Source organism: Lathamus discolor, chromosome 5 (genome assembly GCF_037157495.1).
Source record: "Lathamus discolor isolate bLatDis1 chromosome 5, bLatDis1.hap1, whole genome shotgun sequence".
Classification (NCBI taxonomy): domain Eukaryota; kingdom Metazoa; phylum Chordata; class Aves; order Psittaciformes; family Psittacidae; genus Lathamus; species Lathamus discolor.
This window is the reverse complement of record NC_088888.1, coordinates 43,599,183-43,626,119: the sequence shown is the minus strand read 5'-3', so window position 1 is coordinate 43,626,119 and position 26,937 is coordinate 43,599,183. Positions and strand designations below refer to the sequence as shown.

At 38.4% G+C, this 26,937-nt stretch overlaps 1 protein-coding gene across 6 annotated transcripts in view; it reads right to left on the bottom strand.

Moving 5' to 3' along the window:
* Positions 1–26,937, bottom strand: part of ESR1 (estrogen receptor 1) — a 192,893-nt gene that overhangs the window by 81,773 nt on the left and 84,183 nt on the right. For all 6 annotated transcript variants that reach the window (XM_065680586.1, XM_065680585.1, XM_065680588.1 and 3 more), the window contains exon 3: positions 6,465–6,655. In XM_065680586.1, the coding sequence (XP_065536658.1) occupies positions 6,465–6,655 (191 nt within the window). The remainder of the gene's footprint in view (positions 1–6,464; positions 6,656–26,937) is intronic.

Below are 26,937 nucleotides of genomic sequence, written 5' to 3'. Positions count from 1 at the left end.
TCCCATCATGCAGTAATTCTTAACTGAATATTTGCGAAATATGCCAGATATTTGCTGAGCATACAGCTGTGAGAAAAGGCAGAGGAGGTACACATGAAAAACATCAGAAGGGCATATGAAGGAGGCAGGGAAGTAAAACTAGGGATCTGTAAAATACTTCAGCAATTCTGAGATCAAGATACCCTCCAGTGTAAAGCATTACCACTCATTTGTTCTGAATCCCTTGTGATCCCACTGGGGGTTCTTAGCTCCACATATGCAGGCATTTGCTGGATGCTTGTCAGAGATGGTATGAGTAATTCCTGCCTGTCCTGTACCCTTTGGTGCCTATCCAAGAAACAGGAAAATTGGAAGGAGGGAGGAAGAATGTGTGAGTCACAAGGGGATTTTTAATTTGTAAATGGCATTTTTAAGGCTGGTATTGAAACACTTCATCCAACCCTTACATCCAAACTTTTAAGAGGCTATTACAGGTGTGGGGAGGATCAGAATATGTGCAAAAATAAAGGATTCAGAAGATAGAAAGATATACAGCAGGAGGTGATAGAAACATTTTAGTTCACTTACAGCACCAAGATGATGTGATTGTAACAACTTAACTTACGAGAACTTCCCACAGGAGAGAGATACGACATGCTAAGACTAGTTTGTTGGCACTATGTAAAAGCCAAAGTAATTAAATTTAGAAATGTAATTTTTTAGCAGATGCAACAACAAATCATTAGAATAAGCAACCATTGTAAGAAAGCTTTTGAGCCCACAGATAAAGGCAGGACACCCTCTAAAACATTTACCTCCAAGAAGCCAGTGGGCTTTGTACATGGATAGCATACAAAGCTTATATTGAAAGAAGACCATCCTTGATGACCTAATGGACCTACTCGGTCTTAAAATCCATAAATACTTTAGTTGAGAACTACAGTGTGCTGTGACGTGACTGCTTGTTATGCTTCTAGATTCAAGTCAGTTGACCAAGTACACTCCTGAAGGCTACATATGCTGCACAAAGAATAAAGCACCCTTCTATCACCAAGCACCACAGTGTTCTTGGTGTCATGATTTTTTTCTCCCATGAAACATTATACACTAATATCAGTCTGCACAGAGTTTCCTCAAAACAATGTCCCAGATCACTTTTGGGACATAAACTAACAAAATAGACTGACACAGGCAGCTTCAGGAGGCAGTGAGCTTTTCCGTCAACCATCTGTTGCTTAAACTAAATTGAGCAGTTACACATATTGAAAGACAGTTACTGATCCAGGTTGCCTTTTAAGCTTTAACCGTTTGACAGCAAAGAAAAACAACTCGGCATTTAAAATTCACAAAATATTTCCAGAACGATTCCAGCTCCTCTAGATGAAAATGAGGCTACTCATCTCCACGTCAGGTAAGGTCCAATGTAGATGTGAGTTTTCCCAAAATTTAAGTATATACTTATGCAAGTAAGCAGAGATACCTTCACTGACAATAACAGGTACATAGGAAGGAAATGGAGTACCCCCCACAGCTTGTTCATTGCTCATGTCTGTACCCACTTTTCCCTGTGGCTCTATTAAGGACCATATAGAATGTTTGACTACAGTCAATTAAGAACATCAAACTTCATTATAGCAATCCTCCTATAAAATCTCTGATGAGAAGTATAACAATGACCAATCACCTCATACTATCTATGTATTGTAAAATACAAGACAGCAAACCATGAAAGTGGGGTTATCTTGCATTCAAAGAAAGACGCATTACAAAGAGGAAAAAAAATCTTTGCTGAAAGCATTGTGTTACTTTTGTTTATATAAGCAAGTCCTGTGCATCTCAGTTAAGTTTAATCATATGATTCACATGAAATTTTTTACTCTTTTTTAGGAATGCATATCATATATATAATGCAGGTATAATAATATTTAGTTCACATATTTTTCTACATATACATCTACACATTAGTAGTATTCATTGCTAGATATCTGATCATAACCTATTTAAGATTTTTACTGCCTACAAGGCAGATGAGATGCTCTCTCATATATTTTCAATCTAAAAATACTGTCATTTTCATAAATAGGGCACATGTCCAACAAGAACATGTAACTGCTGAGGTAGAAACTGCTTCCAGATCCAGTGGGAAATTCAGAAACTCCCTTAACTCATCAAGACTGTATACAAATGACTTCAAAAGTCCTTTAGAGGACTTTTCATATCATCTGTGATCAAGTGACCACATTTCTCTCATAAATACATTCTAGAATGACTTTCTTGATATTAGTGGACGTAATTTTTTTATGATAGCTGTTAACCACAAAAGAGGTGGATCAACAGGGGAAAGCATAGAGGAGTTTAATAAACAATCATAGAATCATAGAATAGTTAGGGTTGGAAAGGGAGATCATCTAGTTCCAACCCCTCTGCCATGGGCAGTGACACCTCACACTAAACCATGTCACCCAAGGCTTCGTCCAACCTGGCCTTGAACACTGCCAGGGATGGAGCACTCACAACCTCCCTGGGCAACCCATTCCAGTGCCTCACCACCCTAACAGGAAAGAATTTCTTCCTTATATCCAATCTAAACTTACCCTGTTTTTACTGTTTCAACCCGTTACCCCTTGTCCTATCACTACAGTCCCTGACGAAGAGTCCCTCCCCAGCATCCCTATAGGCCCCCTTCAGGTACTGGAAGGCTGCTATGAGGTCCCCACACAGCCTTCTCTTCTCCAGGCTGAACAGCCCCAACTTTCTCAGCCTGTCTTCATATGGGAGGTGCTCCAGTCCCCTGATCATCCTCGTGGCCCTCCTCTGGACTTGTTCCAACACTTCCATGTCCTTTTCATGCTGAGGACACCAGAACTTCACACAATACTCCAGGTGAGGTCTCACAAGAGCAGAGTAGAGCGGCAGGATCACCTCCTTCGACCTGCTGGTCACGCTCCTTTTGATGCAGCCCAGGATACGGTTGGCTTTCTGGGCTGCAAGCGCACACTGAAGCCGGCTCATGTTCATTTCCTCATCGACCAGCACCCCCAAGTCCTTCTCTGCAGGGCTGCTCTGAATCTCTTCTCTGCCCAACCTGTAGCTATGTCTGGGATTGCTCTGACCCAGGTGTAGGACCTTGCAATTGGTATGGTTAAACTTCATACAGCTGGCACCAGCCCACCTCACAAGCGTGTCAGGGTCCTTCTGGATGGCATCCCTTCCCTCCAGTGTACCAACTGAACCACACAGCTTGGTGTCATCAGTAAACTTGCTGAGGGCGCACTCAATCTCACTGTCCATGTCAGTGATGAAGATGTTAAACAAGACTGGTCCCAACACCAATCCCTGAGGGACAACACTCGTTGCAGTCTCCAGCTGGACATTGAGACATTGACCATAACTCTTTGTGTGCGGCCATCCAGCCAGCTCTTTATCCACCGAGTGGTCCATCCATCAAATTGATATCTCTCCAATTTAGAGACAAGGATGTTGTGTGGGACAGTGTCAAACACTTTGCACAAGTCCAGGTAGATGACATCAACTGCTTTACCCTTGTCCATCAGTTCTGCAGCCCGATCATAGAAGGCCACCAAATTGGTCAGGCAGGATTTCCCCTTAGTGAAGCCATGCTGGCTGTCAGCAAGCACCTTGTTGTTTTTCATGTGCCTTAGCTTGCTGTCCATGAGAATCTGCTCCAAGATTTTGCCAGGCATGGAGGTGAGACTGAGTGGTCTGTAACTCCCCAGGTCTTCCATTTTCCCCTTCTTGAAAATGGGGGTTATATTTCCCTTTTTCCAGTTGTCGGGAACTTCACCTGACTGCCAGGATTTTTCAAATATGATGGCCAGTGGCTTAGCAACTTTATTCACCAGCTCCTTCAGGACCCGTGGATGGATTCCATCAGGTCCCATGGACTTGAGCACGTTCAGATTTTTAAGATGTTCTCGAACCAGATCCTCTCCTACAGTGGGCCCAAGGTCTTCATTCTCACAGTCCGTGCATCTGCCTTCTAAGACTTGGGTGGTGCAGTCACAGCCTTTGCCAGTGAAGACCGAGGCAAAGAAGTCATTCAGAACCTCAGCCTTCTCCAAATCCTGTGTAGCCAGTTCTCCCGAGAGCTTCCTCAGGGGGCTTATGTTGTCCCTAGTCTGTTTTTTGTTTGCTACATACCTGTAGAATCCCTTCCTGTTATCCTTAACCTCCCTGGCCAAGTTTAATTCCAACTGGGCCTTAGCCTTCCTAACCTGGTCCCTAGCTTCCCAGACAACATCCCTGTACTCTACCCAGGCCGCCTGTCCTTGCTTCCATTTTTTATAAGCCTCTTTTTTCCTTTGAATTTTCCTCAGCAGCTCCTTATCCATCCAAGGAGGTCTCCTGGCCCTCCTGCTGCACTTCCTTCTAGTTGGGATGCAGCACTCCTGAGCTTGTAGCAGGTGATCCTTGAATATCAACCAACAGTCTTGGGCCCCCCTGCCCTCCAGGGCTATATCCCATGGAACCTTACTAAGCAGGCTCCTGAAGAGGCCAAAATCTGCTCTTTTGAAGTCCAGGGCACAAGATCAGAAGTCTGCAAAGAAGTGTGTTTGTTTAGTCTAAAAAAGAGAAGACTTAGGAAAGATATGATAACAGCCTTCAACTATGTAAAAGGTTGCTGTAATAAGCCTTCTTCATGCCCACAAGGGACAGCACAAGAAACAATGTTTTTAAATTAGAGCAAACATTACTTTAAGATCAAGAAAGTCAGGTTATGGGATACTGAAAATTCAAGATATATATTTTCAAAGCTTACCTACTTCAAAATTATGTCAAACTTATGATTATAGCAAGAATTAAATTTACTAATTAGCATGTACTGTAGCACAAATAGATAACATTGTGAGGACCACAACATTTGTCCACATGAAGACTAGGGCAAAACCATCTAAGCGCTTGCAGCAAAAGTGTGGAATTCAATTAAAAGGTCAGATTAATTTCTTCTTTTAAAATGGGCAGAAGCTGAAGATCTGTGCTGTACAACTACTTGATAACTCTTAATTTTTCTTATGAATATTTCAATTTTCACTTTGTTGCTGAGTTAGTTCAGTTCAAGTACAGGGACAGAATTTTAAAATTCTAAAAATAACTCTGATTTAGTCAGGGAAAGTTAAAATGAAAAATAATGAAAAACATTCCATAAGGGAGCTGTTCGACCCATCTCACAAGTGTAAGTAAATCATTCTGATGTTAAGAAAAAAGCATATCACGCTTTCTTATTTCAGTGTTGCTTATTATTGACCTCTGGCTGCAACCACTCTCTGTTCTAAAATGATTTTAATGAGTTTGAAAAAACAGAAATATAAGTAACTGTTAGATAATCACTGACATGGAAATAATTTCATTAATGTCTACACCGCAGCCAATCTTTCACCTATTTTTTTTTTAAGGTGGGGAAAAGTCTGAGTCGAATGCTGGAAGTCTTATTTAAGTCACTTCAGTTGTAGTCATGCAACAAAATAGGCAATAATCACACCTGCTAAGAGGTAAAAACTGTTCCTTCAAAAAAGAAAACAGGAATTTTTGTGCCCACATATCACCTAGAGATTTTAAAAAAAACTTATAGAAACCTAACAAAAGCATACCACTTTACCAGTTTTCTGTTTGGAAAGGAAGAAACCTGTTTTATTTTCTTCTCCAAAATAAGACTTAGATACTGAGCAATGCCCATATTTTCAGCAGAATGATATTTACTTCTTACTCAGTTTAGGAATTGTTGAACAAAACTAATAATTATTAATTCCACAGAGCAACAGGCATTTAAATCAAGAATTATCTCGGTCATGGCAATTAACACTGTTTCTGTTAGATGACCTTTACTCCACTGGACACCTTGCACAGTATACTTTTAGCCATAACAAGATTGCGACCTAAACCACTTTGTGTATAGTTCAAAGCTCTGCTTTGCTGACAGATACAGATACTATTTCGTCAAGGAAACATTCTTTTTCAATACTGGTTCTCAAAAGACATCTCATATCTTCAAGGAGTAGAGATTTAGATTGAACCATCCTGCTAATGGAGAAATAAATTAAGATTTATAAATCAATCAACTTGAATTAATCTTCATCTGAGAGGCAATTCTCAAAAAAAAGAAATTGTTTTGGATTTGAAGTTAATCTCAGAAAAGAGATAGACATAGCCTGAAACAGTGGTCATCTTGGTCTAATACAGATTTTTAAATTAAATTTCTCATTGCTTCCATGGCCAGGCATACCTAAGCCAACTAGAACACAGGGAATCTTTTCTTTCCTTCATGAATCTTGGACTAAGTAACAATGTATTATATACATGCTAGAAGCATTCACCTAATAAGAGATAAAAATACATAGGAAAGCATAGTAACTGCTACTAAAAACCCAGTAAAGGTCATTGTCGTTGGCCCAGGCTGCAATCTCAGGTAGCTCCACATTTTCCCCAAGAGTAAAAAGTAAAGGTGATTCAGTTGAACAGTTTATTACCTTGAATACTCCTTTTGAAAAAAGCTTTGCAGCCCTCACAAGACCAGACCCCATAATGGTAGCCTGAAGCATAGTCGTTGCAGACAGCACAGTACCGGGTCTCCTTGGTGGATTCCATGGACAGGCTCCCTTTCTCGTTGGTAGCGGGCACCCTCTCCCGCATGTTGTGGCGCCTGTTATCAGAGGTTGGCCTGTTAATAGCAAAAAACCAAGCATAATTCTTTCAGTGAGCTTAAGTCTCATCCACTCCTGCAGATTGTAAAAAGAGCAGATCTAGTTTTGAAACAACAGATGGACAAAAACCAATCTTTTATCACCCTCTGACCTGTTCTAGCTGAAAAGGTGTAGAACAAGTAAGGTACAGGGGAATTTCTCACCAATCAATCTCATGTTATTGGATATTCTACTTTGAAAAATTAAAAGCTATTTGATAAATTATCAATTTTCTCAAGACATTATGACAGAAAAAAAAAAAAGAAAAAATCAACATTTATTTGTGTACCTGCTCCTTTCCAAAGCATCTGGCATGACTGCAGTCCCAGTAGGTAGTTTGACAATCTGATGCAAAAATCACTTAATGTTGCACTTAAATTATTCCAGGCTATTTTCAAGTATTATTGGTTAATTAGAGATACAAACTTTCCTTACGTTGTCAAAGATATAATACTGCATAAAACAGTCCCTATTCTCGTTACAATATCACTTTAATGACAATTAATAAGTGGTTTTAGCACAACAAGAAAAGCCAGAAGATATTAAAAATTGTTCCTGAGGAATTTTTGTTCTAGTAATGTACATGTTATTAGGCATACTAGAAATGCATGTGACGGAAGTGTGCAGTATGCTGCTGAAAACCAAATGCATCTATAGGTAAATGGCAATGAACTCACATCTGCTGAATCTGGTAAGAGGTTATTATGAGTAGCTGCTCCAGGTATGGTAAACAATATTCAAAAAGATGAGAGGATGTGAAATTACCAAGGGAACCAGCAGCGAACTCTGGGCTTGCTCCTGGAAGGCAAACAGCTCTTGCAAAACATGTTTTCCAGTAAGAGTCCGCACTACAGATTGTCCAGGAGACAAATACAATTGGGTGTAACAGCATCAGACAAGCTGAAGCATGAAGAATCCTACTGTTTACAGTAATTCACTTGCCATGCATGTTTTAATTGCTGGTTGGTAAACAGGTGGATCTTATCTCCCCAGAATCCTAACTTTTTCTCAAACACACATATCCTGATTTTGAGCTCAGTATACTAGGGGCTCTCTTTCAGATTTCTTCCTACATATCTTGTTTTGCCTTATACCCTTCTTCAGTTCAGCAAAACTTCCCTTTTTTTTGATGAACTGAAGCATCTGGCACCAGCAGCACCTTCCTGCTTCAAACAAATACTCCCCAGCAGCTGATTATTCTATATACACTCAACCATCCTCTTTCATCTAGCCAAAGTACCCTGACATTTCCTGCTGCAGTCCATTTCAATGCCCAAAAGTTTCCTACCAGCCAAAGCCACCTGAATGTTCTCACATCCCCTTGAGACTTTTTATATATGACTTCTGTCCCCAGATACAATATATTTGAATGAATATCAGTTACTAGAGAAACATAACGCTTTTCTGTGTTAGACAAACTGCTACTGAAACTGCTACTGGCATCATTTAGGAAAACTGCATTTTTTAAGCCCAAACTTCACCAGCGTTATATGCAGGTTAATTTTGAACAGTTATTTAAATAATTTTTGTTTTCCTGGGACTTGTGCAAGACAGAAGAAACTGCAAATGGTGAAGTGCTGACATGACACAATTCTGGTTTTTTAGTGAGATGGCAAAACTGGAAAACGCCACAGTTCTGACAATATGAGTTTAACAAACTAGGTAGGGGAAAAAGTCCTTGTGTATTTTAGATGTTAACACGTGAAAAGTTGAAACGATATCATTAATAATTCGTTATGACCACACCACACACATTGTTCATATAGCTGCCTTTTCCAGCCCACCAAACCTAGGAAGGTTTTTTATTCTTCTCCAGGTCCTGAATCTTCCTTTGAATTTGCTTTATTCCAGTGCCCCATTTAATTCACTACTTTTTTTTTGTACTAAGCATTGATCAAAGCTGTTGCTTCTTACCTTCTCCACCCCACTCTCCCCTGCCTGCAGCTAGATCACCTTATCCACCCTCTCAGAATAAGTTAACCATGAACAAGAATGTTTAAAATATTTGAAGTAAACCAGCAAACCAGTAACTGCCAATATAATTTTAACAGCAGTAGACTACTCTGTTAGGTGTACTTGGCCACCTGGTAAATATTTATAATTTTTTACTGTGTTTTTCAAAACTGTTACACATATGCAATGTCACACAAGATAAGGTTCCCAGAAGTTTCACATCAAAAAGAAGTACAAATAAATTACATTTTTAAAGCTTCTAAGTTTTCTTTTTATAAAACAGTAAAAGGAAAAAATTTCAAGTTCCAAAACAGTTACGTATTTTTGAGGTATGGAGTAGATTTCCAACACCACGCACATATACAGTTCTATGGGTGACTGTGTTTCTAGTTGGATACGAAAGAAAACACTTCAACTAATAGGCAAAGGCAAAAAAAGCAAAAGAGAGTAAAGAAATACCAAAAAGTATCAGTCACCACTTAGCTCAAATAGATTAAATTTCACCTTTTCAGAATACCTAGCTTCACCCAGATCAAGATGAGGTTCACAAACACTTTACTATTAAAATTATGTTTAAAAATAATAAAAAAAGACTAAAAAGTAGACTGAAACAGAAAAAAAAAGCAGCATTTTTTTCTATCTAGAATAGATAAGAAATCTCATGAAAAATATACCCTCCAAAGAAAATAAAATACATAAACACTAAGAAGTAAGATGCAGTAAAGAGAGAGATGTTTGGTCACACTGCTTGCAGGGGATCTGTCCCACAGTTTCTGTCCATCCTCAGGCACACAGTGAGGCCACTTTTTCAGAGGGAGGCTTCAGGCAGAGGCAATAAGACAGTGTGCTCACTGAAAGCACATACAGAATCCATGGTGCAAGGGATCACAGACAGACAGGGGAGCAACACCACTGTTCAAACCTCCCCATAATGCCCACGCATTTCATATTTGACTTAGATCTCTATTGCACACAAACTTGTTGCATTAAGAGAGCACTATAAATTTTCTAACAGACCTTCATAGAGCAAAATGAATCTGAAGATAGCCTTGCTGGCTTCCCCACCACCCATAATCAGTGCCACTTGAGCAAGGTTTTGCAAACTGGCCTAGCAGAGTCACCGCATTCAGGCTTTTGTGAATCACGGCAGGAAGCGCACTAAGATACCACTAACACTATCCTCCCCAGACACAACATCCTGCTACCCCTTTCCATTTATACAATGGAAATGAAATCTGGTAATAAATAAGCTGTGGTACATATTAGAGTAGGTGAAGAGGAATTTTTTTGGTGAAAAGAGATAACAATAACACAGAGCTTGCTAAATCAATAAAACATCTCAAGTTTCATCCAGAAATCAGCTGTTAGTGCACATCACAGACCACTGATGCCGTCTCCTGACAAAAAATAGCAGTCTGTTCTTCATCCAGTTTTCAGTTAGGCTTCAAGGGTTAGCCTTCTGGAGAACACAGTGCAACAACCTAACCTAACTTTAATAACTTTGGCAAGATCATCATTCCCAAAATACAATAGCAGAACCTCTTCAACAATTTCCATTGTAATCTATGCAAACAATAACAATGACAAGCAAAAAAAAAAAAAAGAAAAAAAAGGAGCAAAAGTTCTTGTCAACAATGTTTACCAAAGACAAACACAAATCAAAAAGAAAGAAAACCCCAGATAAATCCCTCCTTCCAAGTCCCGCACCAAAACAGAACAGATTAGAAAGCAAAAAAACCTCAGAATTTACTGCACATTTCCAAATGTAATAACACAGCAGACATACAGTGAAAAGTATTTTGGAACCCACAGAGTAGGACAAACTTGTCTTCCACACTCACTTTCTTATTTTTCCACCTATGCTGTGCTGAGTTTCCTCTTCAATAAATGTGGTACCAAACAAGACACCTCTGCTTTAAATATTCACTCATCACCTGCAGCTTTGAATCAGTCAAGAGATCATTAACCCCTTTTTGACTAAAATAAAAAGAATATCTACATAAGGGAATTAGAGTTTCGTAATGTAACCCCAGTTTTTTACATCACAGTAATCCGAGTGGCAGGTGGGATGAATATAGGATAACCCACAATACAAAATCCATCCAGCAGTGAGGTAAGGCCCAATTTATTTGCAACCCCAAATTTCTATTGGATTCTATCTGAAATAAAGAGATTTCACAGGTAGGAGGGCTTAGGGAAATGTTATTTAAGCAGTTAAAGGAGACACCTGGAAATATTCTAGTTTTCTGAATTTACTTTCATACAAAAAATCCTAATCTGCAGCTGCTAAATCTTTCTTACCGGAATGGATAGCAGTTCCCAGTACAAAAAGCCTCAAAACTAATGGCCATTTCAAAGGCAGAAATGTTTTTCCAGAGATTTGATTCATTATAACACCATTCTACTATTCAATATGAAATTAATTAACCTGCTGCTAGAATGTGAATATCCATATGGGAAAAAATAGTTATGAAAGATTGTTTGAACAGAATTAAGTGCTTGGAAATACTTACAAGACATCTCAAAAAGTACTGCAATAAGAATGACTAAATATACAAATAAACAGAAAATTCTGAAGTACATTAAGCACCTCAAAACTAGTAGTATTCTCAGAAAACAGGTCTAAGGAATCTGAAAAAGAAGTCATACACCATCAAAATGAAAATGTTGACTTTAAACAAATATTCCAAAATACCTAAGGTTGTAATTAAGCTAAATACAACTTGACAATGTAGAGAGAAACTTTTACAGGGAGTTGTTTATCAAATGGACAGAATCACAAGGTATCTTAAGATAGATGGAACATTGGTAGGAGGACCTATGCTGAGCCAGCATTGGCACAAGATGGGCTATAGCAGTGAAGGCAAGTTCCAGCAATGGGGCCAGAAACTGACATCAGTCTTTGGCTAATCCACTACCAGTGCGAAGATCAGCTAGGGCTCAAACTGAGACCTGATAGCAATTCCAAATCCATGTCTCTAAGCATGTTTCGCTCACTGAGCTAAACTCTTCTTCCTCAAAACAGGATGGTTTCAACTATGCTACCAAGGGAGAAGGACCCTTGCACAGGACCTGCCTGCTGGGAGAGGTTTACTCAGCCAGGCCAAACTGTGCCTGGAAGCTTGAAGCTATAAAGCAGTGAGAACCATTGTGCTGGTGTTTACACCCATGTCCTGGCCTTGTTCAGGTAACCAGCATACATGCAGTATTTTCTTGCTCCACAATTATCAGTTTATTTCCTGATTGTCATCAAGTTAATGTCTCTGGCTGCAGCACCAAAAAGGAGAGTAATAAGCATTTCCCATAGACAATGACGTTGTCCAGTCCAGCTTAGTGCCTACCTCGATCAGAGTGACACGTAAGTTCATCGACCATTTAAGTATAAACATAGCTCTGAAAGTTTGACATTCTGAGTGAAAATAAGCTCTAGAGTGAGAAGGAGCTGCCTGTAATTCAGACCTCTATATGGACTGCAGGACCAGACCATCCTCTTCCTTTTCCTGTAGCCTTGCAGAGCTCCTTGTGCTTTCACAAGTCTTTCCACTAGGGGAAATACAGGATGGAACCAGGAAGGCCACCAGAGCAGAGCTGCATAGCAGCTGTGACAACAATGCAGGTGGAGACCTTCATGCTGGAGAAATGCTCCTCTGGTCACTTCATCTCATTCGTTTCATGGATTTGGCTCATATCTTCTCTTTCAAGGTTAGTGCAGTGACATCTTAGCAGGACTACCTGTGTAGAAGACCCTAAGCTAGTGTAGTGAATGGATGAGGTGAAGAAATATTTGGCATAAAGGAATAAGAAGACTCGATATGAACAGAAGTTACATGTGAAGGCCAACTAAGAAAAAAAATGGCAAGAAAACCACTCAAAAACAGGACAGGTCTCAGTTCAGGAAAAAAAGATAAGTGAACAAAGAGACATTTAAGAAAAAATGAAAACATATGAAAGTTGAATAATAAAATAAACTTAAAATATTAACAGTATTTCACAAGGTATCAGAAAGTGTATTTTATAGTCAGAAGACTGGAATGTTTTCTTTAGAACTAGAATAAAATACAATTTTATTTGGTAACTAAAGTAAAATAACTTAGAAAAACAACTCGGCATTGGCCAAGAAATGGTACTGTTGAGGACAGGCTCTGTCAACATAAAAAAAAAAAAAAAAGTATATCTTCTTAGGTCATCAAACCTTCTTATTCAACATGAAATTAAACATTTTCTTTAGCATTAGTTTAATCAGCTTCCTTCAACCTTAACTCCGATTCATTGTAAAATAAGTGATTGAAACACTACATTTTGATATGCCAAAACCAAACCATGCCATGTGTGAAGAAAAATCTCCCGTAAAGCTATTTGCTGAAGTCAGTGTAAAATCTCACATCTTTTCAGTCCTTTTCCATTCTTCATTTTTGACAATATTTTTTTCTTCAGATCTGTCACTACTATTAAAGTCTAGAGAGGTGTATCTATTCACAGTCACTATGTGGTCTATAGCATCTCCAGCCACATTTCCTGGAGGTTCTATTGATGGGAGAGGAAGGGAGACCAGGCTCCTCGTTGACATGCTTAATACCTGAATTTGAACGTTTTCGATATTTCCCTCTCCCACACTTCCACTCCTGGGACTGGTTTCCCATGGTTTCAAATGTGAGCTGATCATTTTGCAGCTGGTCCCCTTGACAACATAGAAGTTTACCCAGCTTTTGAAAAATGCGGAAGTTTTTGGTGGGGGGATGACAGGGAGGTAGGGGGTGGGTTTAAAAGAGGAAAGAGCTCAAACTATTTGTCAGTTCAAAAGGTCTGAAATTTAAATTCATACAAAAAAATTAATAAATACTGAGAAATTGGTTCTGTTACATTCTATTTCTCGCTACTATTTCTCACAATCTAAACCACAACTCACAGTCATTTGCATTACTCTTAAGTCAATAGTGGTGGTATTGCTGTACATCAGAGGGTAGCCCAGAATTCAATCGTTTCTGAAGTAATGGAAATTTTCTGTTTGGCTTTTTGCTCTTTTTCCCTTATGCACAAAAGGTTAACAATTTCTTTCTGTACATAAGGTGAACTCAGAAACACCCACACAGATGCTTTATATGAATACCCATTAAAAAAGATTAAGATTTTAAATATAGCACATGGCTGAACTGCACCTTGCAAACGCAGCTGTAACCTTCATTTATCTGTTCTGTGTGTATGTATGTTATCTTTAATTATATTACCATACTTTTCACAGGGTAACAGTTCATCAGTGCACAGAAAAAAAAAAAAATATATATATATATATATATATATATAATATATATATATAAAGAGCAGCTATTTTGTCTTTGGTTTTTTGTTGTTTGTTTGCTTGTTTGTTTTTACTATTCTTGGCTATTTGGTGTCTGGTACCTTACTCTCAGCACACTGTACAAATTCAGCTATAACATCAGAAATAATTTCCTTTCAGTATTTCCATGCCACTAGAGCATGGTTGACAGGTGGTAATGAATGTATTTTCCAATACTCTTGTGAGTTGAAAGGATAAAAAATGAGGCTGAGAGAGACTGAGGTTAAAAGTATATACTGAGTTATGTGCAACCTGAGTTTTTTAAGTACCCACCATTAAATAACATTTTGAATGTTCAGAGTGCTACTTCCCTTGTCTACAATTGCAAGGGTAAATGTTCGACACTTACATAAATTATCCTGTAGGACTTCCATTCAGCACAAAGAAAATTACAATACAACATGAGAATACTTGGGAGGAGTTTGATTTAATTTTTTTTCAAACTTCACAGAAGCATTTGTGTCAGAATTAGACAGAGAACATAGTTCTTCAGGCCAGCAACCAGCCGCCTTCACACAATACTTCTTGAAATTTTCGCCTTATTCCTTTTTTTAACTTATAGTCTCTGTAAGAAATGAGAATTTACAAAGAGGAACATATTTCATTATATGAAATGGCACATTTCATAGTTGATCCTTTTATAATATTGAAAGAGCAGCCTACTTCTGATTAACTTACAATTATGAAAATAATTATTAAAATAAACACAAAGGCAGAAAGGGACCAAACAAGATTAGCACAGCTCACCTTAATTTGGGCTTATAGAAAATATAAGTTTGCAAATTTTTTTTTTTTTTCTAAAGAAGACATCTGAAAAAACAAAACTGTTGTATTTCTGCCTCATATTTATAGTCACAGAAAACAGGGCTGAGACACATTGGTGCACCTCTTACTTGCCTTAACACAGCAGGAGATGTCAGGAGATCACTCTCATTCCTGAGCAGCAGAAGAAGGCCATCAATGATACCTGCTAACAGCTGTAAACAGGGACACTACGAGTCCTTTATTCTATTCTGGTTTATGAGAAGAAGCAAAAGCTAGTAAATACACAGAGGCTGCTACCACTGCTGTCAAAGGGAATGTCTGCTCTGTCCTCCCACAGCTATTGTCAAGTGCTCTGACCCACCCATCTCCTCTTGTCCCATTCATACCCCCACTTCTACCTTTGGGCTTTTCCTTCCCATCTCAGTCTCCTCCATCCAGAAAGGACAAACTCCTGTCCTCTGGTGCCTGATTTCTTAGCTCCTGTTAATCTTGATATACCATCCTACTTTCCTGTGACTTCCCCACCATTTCCACATGCGCATACTGCAATTTGTAACTAAAGGAGGATTGAGGGACCTTAGCATTGCCATTTGTTGATGACATATAACTTATCAATCATTAAAAGACAAATTAGATATTCTTTACCAAGGCTGAACTTAAAATTTCTGAAATTCTCTGGTAAGCATCTCATTGTAAATTCTATGAATTATCAATAAGAAAACCAATGTTTCAAGGCAGTCCAAACAGAATTAAAAACTATAAAGTAAAAAAAAAAAAAACAAAACAGAGAAACAACACAAATATTTCATTATAATGTCTTTAAAGGTATAAAATTTTATTTATGTATTGCATTATATGATTTGTACTCCTATCTTTTCTCCTCTGGAATGCGACTGCACCTCTTATAAGGCAAGATTTCACAACAGTAACCACTCCCGTTGGAGTACTGAGGTTCTATGTGCCAAGACACTTTGCCCATGGAGGTCATAAACACATCTGTCTTTGAAAAACTAATTGAGAGATGCTGTGCAAGCCATAATACTGGGTAAACGCCACTATATTTCTTACCAGAATTTCACTTCTAAAGAAAAAACACTGTCCTCTTGTTAATATTTTGAAGACCACAAAAATTAGCACAGAAACCTAGTTTCTGTGTAGTAAAAGTTCAGGCAAGAAAATTCCTCTTTTAAAATTTTCAAGAAAAAAATATTTCCTGTAGGATTTTCATTTTGCAAAAATCTCAAGATTTAAGAGTTTTGACAGACAGATATTTAAATATCAAAACATTTCTTTTTATGCAATATACATTTACAAAGAAACAAATATGCATATAATAAGCAAACAGAATCTATGGATAAATCCACAGGCACAGTTCTGCAGTGTTACGAAGGAGCAGAATTTTCTGCTCTGCCAGTAGTCAATCTGCCCTGCAGTCTCAATGTGAAAGATGTAAACAGACCTACAGAAATACATACTCTGCAATCACTAGCATCTAGTAAAGCAGGGACAGAGTGTTGCTCAAAAGACTATTTATCTAGACCTGCCCAAACGGAACTTGCTTTAACTGTCCTTTATAACACTTATAATTACTGTCTCTGTGGACTCTGCTGCTTCAGTACCTAATGTCCAGCCTAAGTACTCTCTGATGGAAATAAAGCTTATTTGTCCTCAGCTATTTCCAGTTAGTCCAAAGAACAATTCATCCCTTGTCCTCCTAGTATAAATTTTACCTTTGTAAGGTTCCTTCTACACCCTCTCGGCCTCCAGCCTTCCTTTCAGGGTCTCCTCTCTAATTCACTCATCCTCTTGTTGCTGTCCTACTTTGCTTTCCCCTTAGTGGGCACAAATCTCTGAAATAGGCCTTACCAGTCTGTTCTATACCAGCATATTGACCTGCTCATCTCATCACAGAATAAAATTTGCCTTCTCTGCAAAAGATTACTCTGTTGACTTATATTTAGCTTATGATCTCTACCTCTTAGAATTTTTTTTCATTCTGCAGTCCGTTTCCCTGTTTGGTAATTCCCCAATTATTCTACCTGTGCATTAGATTTCTTTCCCAAGGCTGGGCACTGCGCTGACCCTTAGTGAATTTGAGAAATATTTAATGTTTCAGACTCTGTTCTGGTAAGCAGCACCTCTTACGTACTTACATTTCAAGTGACCCATTTACAAGTCTCTCAATAATTGTTTTGATGTATCTTTTGAATCCATGATCACTGAATGATCCTCCTACTCTTTAAGGAACAGCACCATTGAAGTAAATATTTTGATCCATTTCCCTAGGATCCAAAATAATGACCAGCCAAATTGCTCAGGGTTTCTCTGCTCATTCCTACCTCCTGCCAGGCGCAGTTTTGCCTGTGCACTATCTGCCTCTGACACTATCTCTCTCACTCAGTTAGGCAATCCCACAGACTCTGGTGTGTGAAGAATCACATAATCTGAGGAAAAACCTTAATCCACTGTCTAAAAGCATGCCAAAATTGATGAAAAAGCTGCTGACAGACAAAGTGCCTCTAGGCACTACATAGATACCATTTTCTGGCAGCAATACCAAGTTGGTGTGTGGTTGTATGGCTCTGAAACAGGGGCCTGAGTTTAGAAATCAGCTGCCCCCGCAAGTGTGCTAAAGTTGAAGGCCTGGTGGGCAAACACTCTGAGACCATGGACACAGGACATCTCACTTTAGTGTAAACAATCAGAAGAATAAAAAATGTTTGAAAAGCTGGAAGCATGAAAAGAAAACAAAAGGCCAGCTTCAGTTGACAGTCTCTGGTGTATATCTATCTTCTACAGCTTCTACACTTTCAGGAATACCTGTCTCCATCAAAGTTTTCTAAGCCTCCAAAACTAAGCTGAAAAATTGTACAATTGCATTTCTTATATGAGTCTTAGAATTAAAATATGGCCGTTTTTGAAAAAGCCTTTCATATAAGAATGTAACACACCCAAAAGTCCTTTTCTCATGGCATCACTCTTCCTACTGAACTTTCTTGAGAATTACTCAGTCACTGGGCATTTTTATTTCTTTTCTAACTTCAGAATAACTAGCACAACCCTACCATCTGAAAGGAAAAGGTTAAATGCCCTTAATAGATTGGAAAAGGTTGTTTCAGAAGTGCTGTCAGATTCTTACTCTTACCTCCATACTATTTTAAAGGTAAATGCCAGCAAAAACACATGAATCAGTCATAAATCTTCCTTCACCATGCCTTTGCAGGACTTTTATGGGCTCATGAGTTCCTTTTAATCTTGGGCAAGCCCTCTTTCCAGATTTTTCAGATGCACACATTAAAACTGCAGTTTAAGCAATTACTCACTGATTCATTAAATTTCTAGTAAAATATTTTAATGACCAACACTAAACAAGACATTCTTAAAAAAAAACACTTGAAAGATATAAATGTTCTCCTTCACACCAACCTAAATGTTATGCCAAATAGAAATGCAGATTGTATAACACAACATTATACTTTAGATAACATTTTTTCAGAAATTCTGATCCATCATTTCAAATGACTATTTTTCTTTAAAATTACATTTTAAACTGAAAATGTAACTTTAAGGGGTACACTGCATTTGAAAATAAACTTTTGAAACAAAACAATGCTGCAACCACATATGATTCCAACAAAGAAATCAGAGGGTTCTAGCCACAAGAATATAAACCCTGGTGACTACTTAAAGTAGTGTTTTAAGTTCAAAGTGCATGCAGACCTCTTGAACCAATTGATATAAAGCACAAAGAGACAAAAATGTTTTCCCAAAGGGTTTACCACCCAGACCACATACAAGCCATTCTATGCCAGCTGCTGGCAGGAATATAGGAAAAAGGCTAGGCAGAGCTTCAAGCCCAAAGACACAATATGGTCAGCAGGGAAGGAACTAGGCACTTGGGAAAATCTGACACCTGCATGTAAGAATGCTTGTGTACTTCCCAGAGAAGCTGTGGTTTATCCACAGCCCCTTGTTCTTACACCATAACAGTAAACCCTAGGAAAATAGCCTCTGTAGTCCTTGGACTAAGAGTGCACAATCTAGGGCCCAGTGAAAGGAAACAAGTTTCTAAACATACTGACCCATTTTTGTTTAAGCCAGTTTCATCAAACCAAACTAGTATTTGGGACATGCACAATCCCAGTAATACAAACAGATTAACTTCCTTGCAAGCCTGCAGTATCAGCAGCAGACAAAAGCCAGTCTAAGACTGGTACACTGCATGCTGTGGTGTAACACTTGATTGACAGCTGAAAAGACAGAAGCACCAGTCCTAGCTGGTGGATGGATGAAGGAATATGCATCCCAGAAATTCAGATATGACTTGAAAGTCATATGTTCAAAAGCATGAGTGTTACAGATGGGACAAAAGCACATGGCTGAGTGTTACCAAACTACAGAAAGATGGCAAAAGCTTGACAGAATGCACACAACCAACCAGTCTGAAAACATGTCATAATGATCAGTCATTGCATACAAGACGGGCTGCATATTACCTGCAGAGCTGGAAAGTGCTGAATTCAACTGTGCATGCCAGTTCGTTCTTTGAATATTAATGAACAATAAACCATGTGATAAACATATTGGAATTTGAAACAGAGCAGTGAAAGTGTAAGAAATTGAAAATACAAGTAACAAGAAATAGAACCTGGAAAAATTGTTCCTGAAAGGGTATCATTTAAGACTCCACCGCCAAACTGATTTTCAAAGTTTTAGATTTCTTCACCCCTACAGCTCTCCTTCCGTTCAAGGAGAGCTGTAAATGTTCAGCACCTCTCTAAGTAATCGCTAGACATCACTTCTGAAAATTTAGTGTTAAAGACTGTAAAGGCTGTCATTTTTCTTTATGTCCAAGAAGCAGTAACTGCAAACTGCTGCCAGACTAGGCAGTCTTGCTCTGCCTTCATTTCTGGCCATGGACACTTAGGCCCAGAGTAACAAATTAATGCTGTTCAGCACACAGTCACAAGATTTGAGGCAAGGGAGGAGGTCAGATAATGCAGGGTGAAGAAGGAAGTATGCCAGCTGTGTGGTCACATTGGCTTACTAATGCAGCCACATGAATTGTGACCAGAAATGTGACAGAGGAAAAAACCTTTTCAGTGGCATCTTTCAGTTCATCAGACTATTGGTTACATTGCAACAGTACAAAGCACTAAAATAGCAGATTAAAAAACTGGACTGTGATCTTTCCGTCTTTCCTCTGTATCTTCTTTCTGTCTTTTTTCATGTGCAGGTGTCTCAATCACCAGTAGTAACCAAATAGTAAACACTAAGTTTTATGTGTCTACATTGTCTAAACTATCTCAACGTATCTAAATTATTCATTCTGATGATATCCATAAATAAATTTGTATATGCTGACTATGCACTCAATAGTAAGCAAAGAGAACACAGCTCATGAATGGAAATGCAGCCAATTGCACATGTGTTTGCAAAACTGCTTGTTGACATATATTTTTGGTAACTTATGCAGCAATGTGTGAGAAATTAGGTCTGTGAGAAACCTATGCACTTGCCTTTTGTGTTGGTAATAACTTTGTTTCAAGACCTTAAGAAGGTGCCTTATGTTTTGACAAATCCACCTTATCTATTTGTGTCATTTCTCATGCCTCACAAGCAACAGAGAATAAGCTTACATAATTCAAAGGTGCCACAACATAGGACCTCATTAGTCTTCTCGCTTTTTATTGTCGGTAGACAGCAATTGTTCCCTGTCCTATAAATTCCAAAGGAAAGAAAAAGTCTATTAAATAGACAAATTCATGCAGAATTAAATGTACAGTAGTATGGACACAGCAGCTGTGCTTCTGTCATTAAAACATAACATTTAAAAACATATTATTACCTGTTGATATGGAGCACATATAATACCGGTGTACTAGACACAAGGAACCCCTCCCAAATCTTACATTTTTTTCTTTTCCAGAGATGCATACTTCTTATAAATGAAGTTAAAAAAAAAAAAACACCCAGGCTTCAACTTCTGTTTGTTGCCTAATATTCTTTAATGGCTATCTATGGTAGAAAACCATCTATTTACTCATTTCTAGCTAAAACATTCTCTGTTGCATATAGCTGAATGTTGAAAGTGGATGTTGCACAAAGCCTAGTAGAACAAACCTACTGTAGTCCAGCCCAAGCCTCAAGAGGAAAGCAGCAGCTCAGTGGAACTGAAGCTGGCAGCTGTCTGCAGCACAACCCTCCTCACCCCACTCCAGGAAGGCTGGCAGGACTTGATCACAGACTGTCCCTCCTGGCATTAGCACTGAGCAGAAGCTAGCAGCTATGACTCGCCTTTCTTCAAAACAGCCTAAGAGGTTTTGCATTTCCTCACACCAAAATGGTCCCAAAAGTTTCTGACACTCTATTTCAGACATAACTTTTCCAGGACATTATCTGAATGAGAAGCAGGTTACAATGAAACACCAGGCTCTTGTTTAGGCTTCCTGTGGTATAAATATGACCAAATTAACGCTTGATTTTCAAACAAACCATGTATCAAAAGTATATCAAAAGTAGTCTGTAAGACAAATAGGTCAATATTTGAATTATTACTCAAAGGCTTCTGTTCTTTGATTTACTTCTGTTTTGGTTTAAATTTTGTTCTAGTTTTAATAAAAATATTTTTAAATATCAATAACAGTTTTAAAATTGTACTGTCTTTCTTCATATAGCTCTAGCATATCAGGTACTTATTTTTTAACTCAAGCATGTGGCACTAGATAGCCAAGCTTGAAACCATAGTCACTTGATTTCACATATGTATTTATATAGATTTACAGATCACAGAGCTAAATAATTCTAAGCAACACCAGTCTGCTGTGAAATAAAGAATCCAAAACCAGTCTCAATCAGATTATCTTGCAAAATGTATAAAATGTAAAATAGAGATTCTGCTGAAGATGTCATAATTGTGTTATCACTCTCCAGCCTCAACATTGTTCCATAAATCCCAGTACAAATTGCCACATGAGACACAGTCTCAATTCCTGTCTTCACTTGCTACTAAAATGTGGAAAACCTTTTGCATTCCTGCCCAAGAGCTCAGCTCTTCTCCAGCTCCACACTCTGGAACATACATCCTGCAGGAATTGAACAACTGTGCAAGCATATAGACAGCCGCAAGCTTCAAAACAGTAAGTACATGCAACTCTGCATCTTGGTACATAAGAGAAGGGTTACTGCTGCACATGCTAGTGACTCAGTGGATGAGAAAAAGATACAAGAAAGAGAGATAAAGAGCATCCAACCTCTGATATGGTGCAATTTTGCAGACCCACAAATATCCACCAAACACAACAGACATCAACACTTAGTTGAACTTACAACGTATGAATAGGTATTTGCAAGTAGGTTTTGGTTTAGATTTGATTCCTATTCAAAGCACCTTCTAAGAAATGGTTTGGGTTCTGTTTTGTTTAGGGAGACAGGAGATATTTTTCTGAACTTCTCAGATGGAATTCAACTAAACCCTGAATAAATATGTGTGCAGATGCAAAAACAAAAAGGAGACAGAACTTATTTTTTTAAAATTTACCCTTGATATCATCAGAAAAGGGCCAAGTAGCCTGAAGACACAGACTTGAGGAATTTCTCTAGGAAAAGGAGACGTTCTGGTATCAAATCTGCTCTGTTCATTTTAGACTGTTATGCGACTTAAACATGGCTCCAGTCAGAAGTCATGAAGTGGAGCGCTGGAGACTTGTTCTCATTTATTTCTTACCATATCTCCCCTGTAATAAACAAGACAACTTATTTTGCTCTGGTTCTCTGGGTGTTAACTCTGGTACAACCTGGAGGGACAGTGCAGAAGCAGGGCCAGTCTCTTGGGCAATGCAGTTTTCAGGTTGCTTGCCATTTCCAGGCAGATCCACATTTGTTGACAATAAAGTGAATTAGAGAGGCAACAAGGCATGTATGAGTCATAAAATGGGTCATACATGAAAACAGCTTGAAGCTATTAATACCTAAAGTTGCCATTTAATAAATAATAAAGAAGCTGGTCCTAGCCGTACTGTGACATTTCAGATCTTCTGGGAAAGGCAGTCTTGGCCTGTGCAATTTTCTTAAGTATTATTGATAGAAAAGGGGTACAGACAGCATTTAATATTTACTTATGGACTGATTTTTATACTGAAACACATGTCTGACTCTGAAGATTAAGATCTTTGGTGCTTTGCTGAAATGAAACCAGCAAAATCCTTCATCTTAAGTGAGGAGTGCAATGAACTGAGGGTCATGTCTCAGAGTTAATGTCAGAAGCAAACTAAAATACATGAAAAACTGGTGCATTAACTCCTTGCTTCTGTGCAGTTATCCTTCATCTACCTATGAAATAAATAAGTGCAAGGCAGCTGAACATAAAATTCCATAAAAGGACTGAAATAAAAATATACTTATGCTGTATTTTGTCTGAAATAAAAATGCTGGGCATGTGTGCTTAGCAAGCCTGTAAACCATTTTTTTTCCATTTCAGATACTGTGTTTATTAATACCAGTGTCAGTTTCCAAAATCATACTCATACTGAGCACCTACTCAATATTTTGGATGTTTTCACCCTTGCTCATATGTAGCCTCATGTCTTCTTTCTTATTCAAGCCTGCTCTGAAAAACAATCTGTTTTTCACATGTGATTTTCAGTAGCATTCTTTATTATAACAGCTGGGAGCTTTACAGACACCAATGAATATTTATTCATAGGGGTCCTGTGTGGTAAAGCAGTAGTATCTTCATTTTACATGTTAGGACATTAAGCAGAAAAAGATATATGCACATAAATTAATTCTGGCATGTTTCAGCTTTGGGAAGGCTGATGTTATGTTCTTATTGATGAAACGTTATATTTTCTCTAGGTGCATTAGAAATACAAAAGCCTTAAAGAAATTAAACAAGCACCCAAAACATGATCTCTGAGTCCTTCTGAGTGACAGTTCATGTTTCAGAAGGTTGGGAGCTCATATCTACTCTACCAACCTCTTCCACTATAAAATGAACCAACAGCTGGGGCTAATCCATTACCTTCTGGGTAAATCTGTAATAGACAGGAATAAAATGTAAGACTTGCATACATCTACTGGGGGGAAGCTTGTTCTACATAGGCCCAGCTCCATATTCCCTCCTTCTGCCTGTCAGCCTTCTTTTTCCTGGTGCTCTGCAACATGTACTTGCTCTGTTTCAGTCCTGTTCATAGCCCCTGCCCCAGTCCAAGTCTCAGTCCCTGAGCACCTATAAATTCCACTTTTATCTCCAGTTCAAACTTCTGGAGTCTCTCCTTAATCTTTACCTTTTTGGTCCACCCCAAAATCTTCTAGGTCTTATACAATATCTGTTTTCTCTTACTAGATCACTCCCTCTTCATTCTTGTTCTGTCTGCCAGTTCACAAAAGCCTGCTGCAGCACCTTCACCAGAGATTCAAAGTATCTGCCTTATCAGATTCACAAGATTTCTTCACTGGGCCCAGTCTGTTCTTCAACAAGACCACCTTTATTTACTCCTAGTTCTATATTCCCATTCTGCCAGCTTAGTTTTTAATAATGTTTTGCTGGTGTGATTTTTGCCAAACTCTTTAGAACTAACACAGAAGAAGCAGGATCCTAGAAGCAGAAGAGAGACATTTTTCTCATTCCCAGTGTAGTGTGATATGGGTTGTACAGGCAAACAATAAGATGAATGGAAAATGACTGGACTGCTAGTCTCAATGGTTTCTTATTAGCAGTTCGAATTTGCCTATGTACTAGTAGCACTCCTGTGCAGTCAATACCAAGGCGAATATTTAATTATCAATAGGGATGGAGGGAGAAATTGCACACCCTAGCAAGTTAATGAACAATACCAAATTGGGAAGGGATGGGGATATGCAGAATGGTATATATGCTGCAAAGCAAAGCTGCCAATCAGAGGGACCTCCTCAGGCTGGAGAAGTGACCCAATAGGAATCTCACAAAGTTCAACACCGGAAAATGCAGAACCATGCACCTGGGATGGAACAGCTGCCTGAAGAAATACAGAAGGGGCTGGACAGCAGCTCTGCAGAGGATGACCTGTGGGTGCTGGAGGACAGTTGAACAGGAGTCAGTAGTGTGCCCTGGCAAGAAGGAAAGCCAAACACATCGTGGGCTGTACTAATAAAAACATAGGAGGTTGAGGGCAGGGCTTGTTCTCTCCTTGTAAGACTGCTTCCAGTCTGGGGCTTCCAAGCTAAAGAGAGTCTTTGACAAACTGGAGTAAGTCCAGTGGACAGCCACCAAGATGAGGAGAGGGCTGGAACAAAAGACATGAGGACATGCTGGAAAAACTGGATTTGTTTATTCTTCTGAAGAGAAGATTAAGGCAGGATTTTATTTCTGTCTTCAACTACATAATTGGAGACTTTAAAGAGACAGAGGCAGTGTTTCTTGGAGACACACAGTGAAAGGACAAGAGACATCTGACACACTTTGGGCAAAGAATGTTGTGATTGTACATTAGGAAAAAGTTTTTGTAACAGAGAGAGTGGTTCAGCACTGTAGCAGATTGTCCTGTGTGGATGTGAAGTCTCCACTCCTTGGCATCTACAAAACACAACTAGATAAGAGCCTGAGCAACCTGATCTAACTTTGAAGTTAGGCCTGCTTTGATGAGAATGTTGACCAGATAATTTACAGAGGCCCCTTCAAACTTGCATCACTCTGTGATTCTCATCTCTCAGTAACTTGCCTCAGCCCACAGTAATAATTGCAGAGAAAGTCTTGTTGAAAAGGTGTGCAGCTGTGCAATGAAGCAACCTCACATATTTTGTCAGAGAAGGATGCTTTTACAATCAAGTCAATATATAATCACTAGGAGAGGATGGAACATGCATGGCACATGAAATTTTACATAATTCAGCTATCAAATGCAACAAAACGTCCCACCATGAATAGCAGGTTGCTACAAGAATACATAGGTTAAATTTGAGGTTTAAATATGATAACATCCCCATCTATCAAGTATCAGAGCTATATCTCTAATAGAAAGGTGTTTGGGCTGTCCTACGGAAAAGGTGGTTGCGAGGGTTTGTTGTTGTTTTTTCTTTTTGCATGGGTATAGCAAAATTTTCATTTTCCTTCAGGATACTTATAAAGTTATGGCCTTCTTTGTCAAAATATTGTCAAAAAAGTTTACCTGAGACAATCACCTAACATTGAAAATGTGAGACAAAGCTGAACAATGTAAGTAGCTAAAAAAGAGAGGAAACTAGGCAGACTTAGCAATAAGTAGTGTTACTAGAACTGCGTGTAAATAAAGTGGAGTTTTGCTTCGAGGTGTTTAAAAATTTCTCTGTAGAAGCAGATTTATTTCCACTTTTTGTTTGGTTTTGGGTTTGTTTTTTTTTTTATTATCATTTTTTGAAACAAGAAGAAATAGTAACTTATCAATGTGCAACCTGTTTTAGAAAGTTTGACTCAAGCTGCAATATGTCTGGTAGGCATTCTTAATACATGCCTTTTACAATTGTACTGGTGCTGGTATTTTTGCCATTAAAACTTTCAGCTGTGTTATTTTATATGGATTACTATCTTACCACCTTTCTCCATGAACCTAATTAGAATGTTCTCAGGTATTTAATATTATGCCAAACCACCATTTTCAGAATTGTCATGCTTTTTCTCTTATTAATACCTTTGTAGATTAAAATTAGGATTATATTTCTCACAGCATGGCAACACAAAGCTATAAATACTCTTCAACCCTAAAATTTGAAATAATCCAAACCACGTGAAACTATTTCAAGGTAATAAATGTGCTACAGTGGCTCATATGTTGGTAACATACAAATCTTTTTTTGCTTGTGTTTATCGATATGGCTGAAGGAGAAGTACCATTATACTGCAGAATGAAAGCAAACAAAGCTTTTCTTTGACATATTAGCTCTCCAAAGATAATCTAGATTTGGTGCACACTCTCAGCCATGCTGTGCTTTGCACAGCTACAGCTTCGTGGATACAAGGATTATGTGATATGTAATTTGAAACAGGGACCTTGCTGTCAAGTCCAAGTTGTAACTAATAGCAAAAGCAGGGAACACTTATTTGAATTAATTTTCTTTAGACACTAGCTGATACATGTCATTAAAAAATAACTAAATGCTGCTTGATCAAGATAGCTCAGCAAAATAAATGTTCTAAAAATGTTTACCAGCTTTATAAACTGATAACACTGATGACAAAGTATTATGTGACAT